Raw genomic sequence first — 14,853 nt, forward strand, 5'->3', positions numbered from 1 at the left:
TTTGGCAACAGATTTAAGTAACAAAAGAACCAATTTAGAGTTTTCCTCTGCACCCACAGTGCCATCTAGTGTATAAAAGCTGAGAACTGATCCACTCCATCACCCCTGACTTTTGTAACACCACATACATCAATTTTTGGAAACCGTGGCTCAAGACCCAACTTTAAACCTTATTTTTCTGGGTAACACGTATACATTCACAAAGCTGTGAACTTCTGCCTGAATGACGAGTTGGATGTCTCTGGTTTTGCAACATCCCAACCTCTTGCATGGTTCAGGTATTTAAAAATATTTGTTGAATAAATGTAAAGTATACATTTTTATACAAAGCATCCCCAAATGTCTTCTGTAACTGGTACTTTACTAGATCCTGAGACACTGCCTGTCTTTCAAATGTTCTGACTTCTCTGTTCCCAAATGACTTGCAAAAATACATAAGACTGAATGCCTATCCATGACTGATTGTATTCCAATAAACTGCAGAAAGATGAGGTATAAAAAGGAGTCTTAATGTTCCTTCATAGTGATTTTCTATTCACCTTCTCAGTTGGAAGCATTTCTGAGAAAAGTCTTCAATTACCTCAAAGTTTACCTTATATTCTTATAACCCAGAGATGGATCCAGGCTCTGGGAGACTTACAGCTTATTTGATTTGGAAGAAGCTCTTTAAGATAAAGAATATCGAGGCTGGGGCTATGGATCAGCGGTGGCGCATTTGCCTGGCATGTGTGAGGCACTGGGTTCAATGCTCAGCACTATGTATAAATAAATAAAATAAAGGTCTATCAACAACTAAAAAAAATTTTTTTTAAATGAAAAATGTCAGCCGCAAACAGTGGCGTGAGCCAGCAGTCCCAGCCACTCTAAAGACTGAGGCAGGAGGATTCAAAGTTCAAGGCCAGCCTGAGCAACTTAGACACTGTCTCAAAATAAAAAATAACAAGGGCTAGAGATGTAGCTCAGTGGTAGAGCATTTTCCTAGCATGGGTGAGGCTCTGGATTTCATCCTCTAGTACTGCAGGAAAAAAATAAAAATTAAAAATGACAAATTATTGAGACAAAATTAGGCCAGGTCTTTGGGTTGGGACCCCCGTAAAGGAAGAACCTTGAAGATTTAGCTTCATTAGCTTCAAGGTAAATTCATCTCTCTTTTACTCAAGGCCTAGGTCAAATTATTTCAGTGAAACATTTACTTGGGGGTCAAATGATTAGTGAATCACACAATGTTAGAGCTATAAAATCCTTAGAAACCCTCTAATCCTCAACCATCTTCTCTTCATAGGGAAGGTAAAAGAAGCAAAATTGTTAGGGTCCATCAAGGTCATCTGGTGAAATCACAAGCCAATTCTATCCCTGTTGCTGCAAGTTGGGATGGCAAATTTGCTCAAGTGATCATTAAACATTTCATTTTAGATGTTCTGCTGCTTCTAGTGCCAAAATCTCAGAGAGAGCAAGAAATGACTTACAAAATTAAAGACGCTTTAGGACTTTTGGTCAGCCTTAATCTGAGTATAGCCTACTAAGTGTTCAAAGGCAATAGGGATTAATGATCTTGTTACTAGTTGGGTGATATCAGCCACTAAGAATCAATGACAAGAAAATGCTCTTATAGAAAAAGAAATAATAACCCAAGGCAGAAATTTCTAGGTAAGAATGATTTACTTTCAAATCCCTGTTCCTTTAGTGGAAGAAATACCTGCTGAAGCCACTGGAGCTTTTTGCCAACCTTCAGACTATAAGACTGACATATTTCCACCAGCTTGTCTGTGTTCAACCACTTCAAACATTGAGGGAGTGACCTGCTATAACCCAGCAGGCAAGCCAAGACCAAAGGGATGACCACACTGCCTAATGGAGGAGTCACACTGGACAGTGATGGGCAAGAAATCAATGAAATCTCCTTCTCCTTAGAATCCTTAAAGTATGTAAGAATCTCATCTTTTCAAGAGTCAAATGTCTGTTGTTCTTCATTGAAATTATTTAATGCTTATGCCAACTGTTATGGCATTTGACTGCATTTATTAATCCTTAAAAATATTTTTACCAACATGTCACAGCCGCTAATGAAGAAAAATAAAGATCATTGATTCAATTTTTTAAATGTCAGAAAGAACTATATCTAAATAACATTAAGTATATTAATTTAACTTTATCCCCCAAAATCGGGAAAAGCAAATGTAAAGATGATCAGAGAATATTGATCTATTCCCCTTACACTCAATCATAGATATAATTTCTAGTCATTAGTTACACTGAGTACACTGTTGTAACTCAAGAAATGTTGTATAATAATAATGTCTGTTAAGCGGGATATTTTAACATATGTTATGAGAAATATAAAAAAATCAGTGTGACTATGAAATGCATCATAATTTTGCGTTTGCATAATTTTGTGTTTAAATGCAAAATGCTCATGTTCGCTTTAAAGAAACAAACTACTTTTTTTAACATAACAGAGTAAGTCTATAGTGAACAAAAGCTGTAGACACAAAGAAATTAAGCACTAAGACTCAACTGAACCAGACTACGGACATTTGAAGCTGATACATTTACCCAGGATAACTCGATTTGGAGCATACAAGGGATTTACGGGGCCTCTGAAAATTCCTGTAGAAGCTGCTAAGACACAAATGATATACCAAGTCTCTCCAGCATGATATTCATTTTCCCAGATGCAAATTTTATATTCTCAAAGTCAAGCTGACAAATATCAACCAAATGCTATGCTCTAAGTTTAAGGAATTATATGATGTTTTAGAATCTTTACCACATCCTTTATATTAGGGTAATCTTTCAATCTTTCACCATGACCTTTATATAAAGGTAATCTTCAGATGTAAGTTATAGATTTCAGTGGCCCATCATCAAATTTTCAACTTGCATTGAAGACTTATTGATTCTAAACAGGTATCTACATTTATCAAAGGCCAAATTCTTTTCCCCAATGACTAAGGGTCACTAGCAGCTTCTACACTTGCACATTCCTGTCTTATCCAGTTGTTTTGACACCAAAACAACTATGCTCAACAATTTCCACTAAAGAGGACCAATTTTAGAAAATAAGAGACCCCTAATTTGGTCCCTGTAGGACCCACACATTTGACTAACGTGACATGCTGATGCAGCGGAACAAGCTCCCTTAATGAACCTAAGAGTAAAACTGAAAATCTTTTTTAATCTAACCCCATTATATATTTTGTGTTCCTTCTCTTTCACTATAAAAATTCCCAGGAGGCCAGGAATGCTACACAATAGGGACACCAAGACACATAAGGTGGGCTTTTGTCTGTCTATAGACAAAGCACCCAGTTTGGTTTTTTTTTGGGGGGGGGTACTGGGGATTGATCTCAGGGGCACTTGAAAACTGAGCCATATCCCCAGCCCTATTTTGTGTTTTATTTAAGGACAGGATCTCACAGAGTTACTTAGCACCTTGCTTTTGCTGAGGCTGGCTTTGAATTTGAGATCCTCCTGTCTTAGCCTCCCGAGCCACTGGGATTACAGGCGTGAGCCACCACACCGGGCAGCACCTGATCTTTTAAGAAGCTGTGATTCCTTCTGGCTTCCATCTCACCCTTCAGGAAAGTGTGTTTATATGAATGTTCCAAGCTTCAGAGGGAAGCATGGTCACCCTTTCAAATCTGTGGCTTTTGCATGCTTGAACTAAACCAGCACAGATTGAAAATACTCCGGGAAAACTGTGTCTGTATTGAACATGTTCAGATATTTTTTTTTCTTATCACTGTTCCCGAAACAATATAGTATAACTACTACTTACATGGCATTTATGTTATATTAGGTATCATCAGTAATCTAAAGATGATTTAAAGTAGCCCAGCATGGTGACATGTACCTGTAGTCCCAGCTCTTTAGAAGGCTGAGGCAGGAGAATTGCAAGTTCAAAATTAGCTAAAAATTTCACAACATCCAGTCTCAAAAATATTAACAAAATAAAATACATAGGAGGATATGTGTAGGTTCTATGCAAATACTATATGCCATTTCATATATAAGAAATTTGAGCATCTTGAGATATTGGTATGGGGGGAATTGGGACCAGTCCTCTGTGGATACTGAGGGATTACCTGTAGGACTAAGCATCCCTATCCCAGCTCTAAACCCCTACCTGGGAGGTCAGCAATTCTCATCAACTCCTAGCAGCATACTTGGAGCCTGGGTAGAGGGCCTAGGAAGGGGGCAGAGCTGGTCAGCATTCCTTCCTATTATTATTAAATTCCTAAAAGTAGGAGTTTCATAAATGAGGGCTTGGGTTTCAGATTTTACATCATATCCTCCACCTGTTTCTAGGACTCTCATAACACCATGTATCATACTGTAGGTCCCAACTTCCCTTCTAGCCTAGAAACCCCTTCTCTATCTCCTAAGTCTATTGCACTGACCTGTATATAACAGGTGCTTAATAAATCACTACTTTTTATTCTGAACTGAACTAATATGATTGGAATGGAATTGATATCTATGAAGGGAGAAGCTAGAAACCTGGCTGAGCCTTATCAGGAAAGGTGAAACAAATTGGCACAAGAGAATTCCGTAGAGAATTCAAGGAAATGTTTCTATTGCAGTAAGCAAGAATTGAATAAAAAGCACTTATATTTCCATGTTATTTGACCAACTTAAACATTTACCCCATGTCGCAGTGAGGCAGACAGCCATAAGGGAAAAAAAATAGAAACCCCTGGGATCAGGCAGACAAGTTCAGATCTTGGTTCATTCTTTGCTTGCTATATGAGTGGACAAATGAGTCCCTTTAAGTCTCAATTTCTTTGCCTTTAAAAAATGGGGATAATGAGGACTGGTTGTAGCTCAGTGATGGAGTGCTCGCCTTGCATGTGAAGGCACTGGCTTCAATCCTCAGCACGACATAAAAATAAAATAAAGGTCTTGTGTCCATCTACAACTAAAACTAATATTTTTTTTAAAAAATGAGGATGATGAGCCTACCCATGAAGGATTGTTGTTAGGACTATGTAAGATAACAAATGCCCCAGAGATAGCAAATGCACAGTAAACAATAGCAATTATGAGCTTAACATCTGAAACTCAAAAGTAAAAGCATAGCTAGGAACAAAAAGTCAAAATTGGAAAATATTCTCTAGTTAGCATAAGTATCACTTACCAACTCCATATTTAGCCTTAAAATAAGACTTTGTAAATTCATCACAGTCGCAGAGGAGCACTTTCCTTCCCCACACATTGATGTAGGTCCCTATAGTCAGGTCACTATCTTTGTAATACTCTTGGTCTAGTTTTCCTAGCTAAGAAAAACAAAGGAACATAGCATTGGCACCATGGACCTTCTAAAGAACTAGGTACCCCTTCCCAAAGGGGGAAAAAAACACTTCAATTATATTATTTATAACTAACGTTTAAAAATCAAATCCAAAAGTAACCAATCAATGTTAACATTTGAAAGCATTATTTTAGCACTGTAGTACTTGCCAAGAGCAATGCAATACATGTATTTCTGTATGCATGCAGGCTCATTATTTATATGATAAATGCCAGTACAATGTATATATTTGTGTATTCATTGATTTCATTAATACTCTCACCAGGGATGAATATGTAACTCACCCCACTGTTCAGGTTCCAGGGAAGACACACTGAAAACAGTAATAAAACATGAGGATCCTTACCTTGTATTTATCTAACAGGTAGCCATCCACTCGCTTCTCTGCCAAGCCACCGCACACATTGAGAACTGTTCGGTCTGTTATCTGGCCTGGTTGATAGATCCCAGGTGGGCCGTGCTGGAATACAAAATCAAAGCAATGCGGATGGCTTCTGAACACAGAGACAGTGTACTCCAGGGACACATGTAGGAAATATGCGGTATATGGTCCTTCTCTACCATCCAGAGGAAGACACATAGTCCACCACGCCTCCCTACACTGCTATAGCCCTTATGCCATAGCCCCATTTTTTAACTGCCTCCCTACACTCCATACATTCTTTAAGGCCCTGATAAAGCCCTGTTTTGCCCTCAACCCTTCCCATTCTACAGGTAGCCATCTACACACTGAGAACTGTTCAATCCATTACTTGTCCTCAACCCAAACCTCACCAGCACCTACCACAGGGTTCTACCACTTTCTCTGGTTCTCTAATGTTTTAATCAGCAGCCATCTTTTCTCTTCATTAAATTACAACCCTCCCCAAGGAAGAACCCCTGCCTCCTTGGCTTATTTATTCTGATTAGCACCCTGCCTCATCCTGAGCTCAGTGAATAGAGTACCTGCTGGCCCACAGAGTTAGCGTAGTGAAGTGGAAGGAGCAATAGACTTGGATCAGCCTCTAACAGAAAACCCGGCCTGTGGCAAGACAGGGAACTGCCCAGTCCTGCATTCTAGGCTCCAGGTGGTCCCAAGCAGTTGTGTGAGCTGCAGGAAACACCTTAATTAACTATGTGAATTGATCGTGATCAAAAGCATCACTTATGGACAAGAAATCTGAATCTTTCCTGATACATGTGACATAAAATGGAAGTCTAAATGTGTGAAATTTATGATGCATGTGGCACAAGTAGGTCACATAATGTAGAATAGTACACTTGGATGAAAACTCTCTTTTTACCACTTACTAGCTACTGGACTTGGGACAATGTATTTATCTTTTCAGAACTTGAATTCCTTCATCTTTTTCACTACAACATTACTTAACTGCTTCCCTTCTGAAAAGAAGCTGTGAGTTTCAAGGGAATATCCATGTGTTTTGTATCTCTCCCCCACAGGAACCGAAACTCCATGAAGCAGGACTTAATCCATTTTCTTTCTCACTGTAACCCCCAAGGTAGCACATAGTTGGTCCTCAATAAATATGTGTTGAACGAATAAATGAAATGAAGTAGCTGACCCAGCTATCCCTCTCCTCAGTCTATACCCAAAGGACTTAAAAACAGCACACTACAGGGACACAGCCACATCAATGTTTATAGCAGTGCAAGTCGCAATAGCTAAACTGTGGAACCAACCTACATGCCCCTCAGTAGATGAATGGATTAAGAAATGTGGCATATATACACAATGGAATATTACTCAGCAATAAAAGAGAATAAAATCATGGCATTTGCAGGTAAATGGATGGAGTTAGAGAAGATAATGCTAAGTAAAGTTAGCCAATCCCCCAAAAACAAATGCCGAATGTTTTCTCTGATATAAGGTGACTGACCCATAATGGGATAGGGAGAAGCAGCATGGGAGGAATAGATGAACTCTACATAGGGCAGAGGGGTGGGAGGGGAAGGGAGGGGGCAGGGGGTTAGCAATGATGGTGGAATGTGATGGTCATTATTATCCAAAGTACATGTATGAAGACATGAATTGGTGTGAACATACTTTATATACAACCAGAGATATGAAAAATTGTGCTGTATATGTGTAATAAGAATTGTAATGCATTCTGCTGCCATGTATTTACAAAAATAAAATCAATTTTAAAAATAAATAAATAAATAAAAGAAATGAAGTAACTGATGTCGAGGCATACTGCAAATGTCAGGTATATCATTATTATTTTATATTTAGCCTATCTGCAAAGTCATTCTAAAAATGGGCTTCCCTGGCTCCTCCTGGCCACCTACTGTGCATACCCCAGAGGCCCCCCTCAGGAATGAATTCTGCCTCCCGCTGCCTCCAAGCAACGCAGCAGGACTTTCTGGCAGCGGGCTCACAGAATCTGGGAGAACCTTCTGTGAGGACCAAATGGCCAGTGGTTGTGTGCATAGGAAATGAGTGTTACAGTAACCTTTTCAGGAACACTAAGAACTAAGTTAAAAATACCTTATCTAAATTAGAAATAAAATATAACATGGAGAAGTGTTAACACCTTAAGTCCTTAGAGAGTATTGTTTACTATCTTTTCTTATTCAATCCTTACATTTACCTCAGGAGGGAACCACTGTTAACTGCATTTTAGAGATGGGAAAATAAGCTCAGAGAGGTTAAGTGACTTGCCCAAGGTCACATAGCTATTAAGAGGCAGATCCCTAATTCTAATACAAACCTGCCTTTGTGCTGCTCCTGCTGCACCCAAGTTACAATAGCTCTCAAATAACCAAAAGTATTTGTAGAAATCAGTCTGACAAAGCTTTTTTAAAAAAATAATCTTTTTAAAATTTTTTAGTTATAAATGGATACAATATCTTTATTTTGTTTATTTATTTTTATATGGTGCTGAGGATCAAACTCAGTGCCTCACATGTGTGAGGCAAGCACTCTGCCTGAGCCACAACTCCAGCACTGACAATGCTTTTTAATAGTAAATAAAATGCAAAAGCTGTTACTGACACTAACTAGTGGCTAGTTGGTAACTAGTCACTACACTTGGAAGAATCACTCACTTCTGTGCATATACTTGTGTACGTGTGTGTGTGTGCACATGTACACACAAACATGGGTACATTTGTATGAGTATTCACAACCCAGACCAACACCATGGGCTCACCTCAGGAGAGCTTCAGGGGCCACACACACAATGCCCATCCAAGGCCATGAGCAAATCTTTTACTAGGGAATCCTTTACTTTCATTTGACTGATTGTGAACTCAATGGCAAATATGTGCTTTCTCTTAGATTTTACTTTTTCCCTTTACTTACCTTAAATCCAGAATGTTTCAATTCTAATTGGTCAGATTCTGTAGATTACTTTCATAGATGTATATTAACAGAGGACACAAGATGAAAATTTTCTAAATTGCACATTATAAAAGGGTAACTGTCAATACACAGGCATAACACACAACATTCCCAACAGTGACTCAGATCTCTTGACCCCCAAGCAAACTTAGAAAATGGTTGTGTATCTACTGCTGACCTTGGGTAGCTTACTCCTCCGGAGGAACCATGACATAGCATCTTGGCCTGAGTTGTGTGGTATCACTTCTTTGATTTCCACAGTATCGTCAGACAAGAAGTAATGCAGGACGAGTTCTCTCCGGTCCCCAAACAACGAGTCTGAGTCATCCCATAGGCAGAAGAATCGCAAAACCTTCCCATCATATTGGAGGAACTGTTTCAGAGTGTCAAAGGACTCATAAGGATGAAAGGGATCTACACAGTCTAGTTTCTGCAAATGGAGAAAATGTCAGAAATAGTTGCAGGTTTTGCATGGTCACTTCTGGGATGGAAGTAATAAACTGACATAAAGATACATTTTCTATTGACTATTCTATGATATTTTTAAAGATTTCAACTGGCTCTGACTTACATATGTATGCATCTATAACCAGTTTTACCCTTAAGTATACTGACAAGCATCAGGAAGTTTTTCCTATTTTATTAAACATTATTTTAATACACCAAATTTTCCTTCTGTAATGTTTTTTAAAACTGACTTTTCTCAAAGACTTAAAGCTTTCGTTTGAGAATGGACAAAATTAATCTATGGTGACAGAAATCAGAATTACTTCTAGATAGGGGATTTGATCAGAAAGGGGGACAAAGGAACTTTCTGGAGTGATAGAAATACTCTACATCTTTTTTTTTTTTTTTCATTGTAGTGCTGGAGACTGAACACATGACTCACATATGCTAGACAAATGTTCTACCACTCTACTACATCTCCGGTCCCAGTCCAATGGATTACCCAATTGTATGCATTTTCCAGCACTCATTGACCTGTATGTTTTAGTACTATGAATTTGATCCTATGCTAATTATAACTCAACTAAATAAAATCATGTGTCTTTTCACTGGAACTTCATATCTGTGAATGCTTCTGACTCATTCAGATTTTTATGAAGGTAAAAAAGAAGAAATATATTCATGATTTTATTTTGGAAATGGAAGAGGAGCAAATGGAGAACTTCTGTTCCACACAGAAGCCCATGTCACCTAACCTCAGCCCCAGAAACAGAGAGCTCTGCAGTATTCTTTGGTATAGCTCTCCCCTCCATTTGCATGTTCTCAGCCCCATCTTGGAGAAAAACTGCCTCCATTCTAACTGATGAAGCTAAATAGGATTGTTATATAAGGAAGTACTCATTGGCAAGGGAAGTATTGTCACAAATTGGGTTATGTAATCATTTTGGAAATTCTTGAAATGTTCTATCTGTCCAGGGCAGTCTAAATACAATCTTACCCCCCAAGACAGGGGGAGATACAATGGCTTTCCAGAGACTCTTCAGTCTTATCCTTGATATTTAAACAAAATTAGGGAACCACGACTTTCATAGATTAAAAAAAATATTGCGGGGGGACTAGATGATCTCTTAGAAATGCAGTATTGATTATATACCATTGGGATCCTTTTCAGTTCAAATTAAATTGTCAAATTTTACATTTCAAGGCAGCAACACTAAAGAACTAAATGCATAAAAGTCAATATAAAAGGTTATATTGACTAATTGTCCAAGGTTTCTATATTCACTGAAGAGTTTTCTCCCTGAGGGAATAAATGCTAAAATGATCCTCCTAATCAGAAAGAAAATTATTTAAAACCATTTCTTGGCTTTTCTTGGTATTTATTCTCAATTCCTGGAACAATACTTCTTTTTTCTTTATAAACTTATAAAATCCTACAGTGCTTTTTGCAGTTTCATATAAGAGATCACCATTCACAATTGCTATCATATAATACCAACGGGTAGTGAATGAGTTGAGCCATTTGCAAGGGGTGGTAATTCAAATGAGTCCATTTTCCTTCAGGATCTCTCTGGTGCTTCTAATGACTTTGTATTTATCTAGACTCTTTTGTCTAGGACATTTGGAAAAAATAAAAATGAACCTAAACCAAAAAAAACCTCTTTATACGCTGATACACCTTCATTTTATCTTAGATATTGCAGAATCAGTTTTATATAAATTTTATTTATACATATATATGTATACGTATGTATAATTCTCAGGAGGTTTGAATGCCTATAACATTAAAGGATAATTTGGCTGGTACTAGGAGACAGGTATAGATGAATAATCCTACATGCAGCTTTTAACAAGAAATCATAGGAGAATTTGATTTTAAATTTTGTTATCTTTCTATAAGGAAATGAATTATAAGTTTTAAAACAATAAAAATCAGACGAAAGGAATCTATAGGAATAAAAATGAGACTAGTGGTTGTCCCTGGGTAGGGAGAGGAACTAATTAGAAAAATGTGTAAGAGAACTTTCTGGAGGGAAGAAAATATTCAACATCTCAATTTGGGTGTAAGTTGTATGGGTATATGCATTTGTTAAAATTCATCCATTAGTATATTTAATGTCTGTATTTCACTGTGTATAATAATATGTCAATAAAAAAGAAAAGGGAAACAAATGACAATAACAAAAATCAAGGTAAGACTTAAGAGATTTGCATTCAGACCCAGCAAGAAGACTAGCTTGGTATGTGACTTCCAATGACACTTCCCCTTTTGGGTATTTAGATGCTTTTAGAAAACATAAAATTTGGGTCAAAGAATCATTTAAAATCTCCAGAAAGATAACAATAATACTGAATCTTCACTCCCTATAGTAACTGGAATCAGACTTTGAAGAAAAACATCTTTTCATAATAGGGAGACAATAGAATCATGGCACTCTTCACTATTTCAGGACATTTCAGCATTCAATGTCACCATAAGAAGAGACGGGAATTCTAAGGAGGAAGAAAAAGGTAGACCCACAAGGATTGGTATAGTAAGTAAGTAGCAGAGAAGCAAAGATTTTTCCAGCCAGTGTTAAGTAACTAAACCCAGGAGAGACAAGCCATGGAACTGTGGGCCCAACTTAAATGCTATAAGTGATCACAAAGGGAATCGTGGGCTCCTAGAAACTGTTCCACCTAAGCAGCTCACAGAATGCTCCTGCCTGGAAAAGAAACTCCACAGAAAAAACTGGGATGTGTGGTTAGTTAAGCAATCATTCCTGTTCTGAGGCCAACTCTTAGCCTTCCCTTCAACCCAAAGGAGAACAGGACAACTCGAGTAATGATGGCCCCAAAAGCTCTTTCACAGCTGCATCAGGAACACCCTTTACTAACCCTCCAAGACAAGAACTCACAGACTCATCAATTTCTTACCTCTCTCCGCAGCTTCATATAAGGATCTTCTGGACAATGTCCAGGGGGGTTTAATTTCACTCCTATTTTCTTCAAAAAGTTTTTTGTGAATGCATCACATTCATAAATCTTGAATGTCCGGCCATAGAAGACAACATCTGTGTTGATATTGAAATGATATACAGTATAAAACTGATCATCATCAGGGGGTGGGAGAGAAATCCGATGACGGCGGATAATAGTCCCTGTGGCATGAAGTAAAAGACAACTGTTGTATCATGCAGCAGCTAACAAGAAGTTACAGTACATCTTAGTAAAAATTCTATATGCCTTCCAACAACAGGGCAAAGGGCTTGTCCTAGGAGGCATTTAGTACATTCAAACTCTAAGGGAGTCAGAGGGCGCTGAGACCTCAGAGGTCCAAAGTTCTTTTTTTTATTTTTTAAGTTGTAGATGGACACAATATCTTTATTTTATTTATTTATTTTTTTTATGTGGTGCTGAGGATCGAACCCAGTGCTTCATGCATACGAGGCAAGTGCTCAGTCACTGAGTCACAACCCCAGTGCAGGTCCAGAGTTCTTTGACCAGCCTGGCACATCAGTAGAGGGATCTGAGTGGTGTTAGAGAAGATATTTTAATAAACCATAAATACTGGGGTGGGGTAGGGTATGAAAAAAGAAGACTATAAGAAGAGTGACCAAAAATGCCACATTGCCATCATGTCTTCATAGAACAAACAGGTTCAATTTCAGCCACTAACACTCAATGTACACAACTAACCAAGGCATTAAGGCCCCAAAGCAGAGTGCTCATAAAAATACATATTCCTGGCTCAAAAAAAAGTCAATAAGCTGCAGTATGTTAGGTGCCAACATGGTGATTTACAGCTTCGATAAGTATGAATGACTTTAGGCTAATGTGAAGCTTCATGATTTCTTTTCCCTCTATCAATTTAATCTTTCTTCTTCCTCTACAGCCTCTGTCCACCTCCATCCAACCACTGCCATCAGGTGGAGTCACAGGAGGCTTCATAGTTTTATCCAGCACTCTGGGTTAAATCTTGTTTTTGTTTAACCAGGGACTGAACTCAGGGGCACTCAACCACTGAGCCACATCCCCAGCCCTACTTTGTATTTTATTTAGAGACAGGGTCTCACTGAGTTGCTTAGAAAGGTTTTTAATCTCATCCCATCATCCCCTTCTTTCGGATGCCCACTTGCTTCTGAGTAGAGAAAAAGGGCAGTTTATTACTTAGTAGCAGTAACAGTAGCAATAGAACATCTGCATTTTTTGCACCAGCTTCCTAAGCCCCAATTCCCACTGGAGGACACAATATGAACCAGACAACAGCTGTACACCCAGTAGGTTACAGGACAGGAGAGGATGCTAGAGCTTAGGGAACCCGAATCTGCTACAGTGAGCGATAAACAGCCTTATTAAACTGAACAGGCAGTAAGCACATTTGCCCTTTGTTCTGGAGGGAGACACTACCTCTATCTTCTGAGGCTGAATGCAAACTAGCAAAATCTTCACTCTGCTCTAGAGGGAGAGACTGTCTTTGTCTTCCAAAGCTGTTTGTATATATAAATGTCCCTGAAGAGAGTCCAGAACAAGGAGCAGTCAGTGCCTCAGTGAGAGGTACAAAAATGCAAGATACCCATGGAGAATTGTCTCTTAACATGTATAACTGACTTGGGCCTAAGAACCATCTCCAAGAGCGAGCAGAGCAACCTGAGGATCTCATGGTTCAATAATAGTTGGCTTGTGTAACCTCTGTATGGAGGTATTTTAATATAAAGATGTCAACCTATCTTCTTTGTATTTTATGTGGTACTGAGAACGGTGCCTTTTCCAAAATCTAGAAATACTTAGAAATTATTCGTTCCTTATTCATTAAGGAACATTTAATTAATATCTTTATGTGCCAGGAACTGTGCTGGGCTCTGTTCCATTACTCCACTTATCATCTTTTCACTCTGTTGAGGGGAAATTAACTAAAATCATTTTCATCTTCTTTTCTTTGTAGCAATTTTTAATTACTTGGTACATTAAATTAAGATAATAAAACTATAAAATTAGAACTGGCCTAGAATATTTTTAAATATACTACATAAAAGATGATATAATTTTACTGCAAAAATTATTCTTCAATTAGCCTTTAATTCATGCCACTGAAAACAGTATGCAAATTATTTAATCATTCAAGATTAGACATTTAGAACAAATTGCATACTTAAACATCTATAAAAGGATGGGCATTTCAGGTATTTTCAGGATCCATTATATACCTTTTTAAAAATACTTACATTGTGACAGTTTTTAAACTATATAAGATTAACTCAATAGTGAGGAGCTTCTTCAAAAATTCCATCTATCTTGCATTTGTAGTTCATTATAAAAATTCAAATAAGCAAGTCAGTGCTGGTTTTTGTTCTGTAAGACTCTGAAGAGGAATCCTATATTTTTCTAGATATGAAGAACTGGCCCACCCACTGGGCTTTTAAATAATAATAATCACAATCATCATCATAGCCCTAGGATAGAATTTCAGTTACATTTTCTCATTTAATCTTCAATAATCCCATGAGACACTTAATACATGAAATATGAATATTCAGTTTATGAATGAGAAAACCAAAGCTCAGAGCACTTTGAGTGCTTAAGTTGCCAAGGCCAAGGTCATGTACTAACAAATGGCAGAAAAAGATCTTGAATTTGAGATTTCAGACATGAACTAAAAACCATTACTTTCCATAATTTTCACTGAAATGTATATCACTGTACTGTAGCCATAAATTACTTAAGGGAAGGAAAGGAACCATAGGCAACACAGAATAAAAATGGGCAGAAGAGC

At 37.8% G+C, this 14,853-nt stretch overlaps 1 protein-coding gene across 2 annotated transcripts in view; it reads right to left on the reverse strand.

Moving 5' to 3' along the window:
• The window catches only part of Efhc2 (EF-hand domain containing 2), a 200,662-nt gene that overhangs the window by 91,462 nt on the left and 94,347 nt on the right, over window positions 1-14,853 (reverse strand). For both annotated transcript variants that reach the window (XM_058582489.1, XM_058582490.1), the window contains exons 4-7: window positions 12,018-12,241; window positions 8,833-9,084; window positions 5,658-5,771; window positions 5,138-5,276 (exon numbers count right to left, since the gene is read on the reverse strand). In XM_058582489.1, the coding sequence (XP_058438472.1) occupies window positions 5,138-5,276; window positions 5,658-5,771; window positions 8,833-9,084; window positions 12,018-12,241 (729 nt within the window). The remainder of the gene's footprint in view (window positions 1-5,137; window positions 5,277-5,657; window positions 5,772-8,832; window positions 9,085-12,017; window positions 12,242-14,853) is intronic.

This window comes from Marmota monax, unplaced genomic scaffold (assembly GCF_021218885.2).
Source record: "Marmota monax isolate L192 unplaced genomic scaffold, Marmota_monax_Labrador192_F-V1.1 WCK01_AAM20220418_F8-fsc00182, whole genome shotgun sequence".
Taxonomy (NCBI): Eukaryota; Metazoa; Chordata; class Mammalia; order Rodentia; family Sciuridae; genus Marmota; species Marmota monax.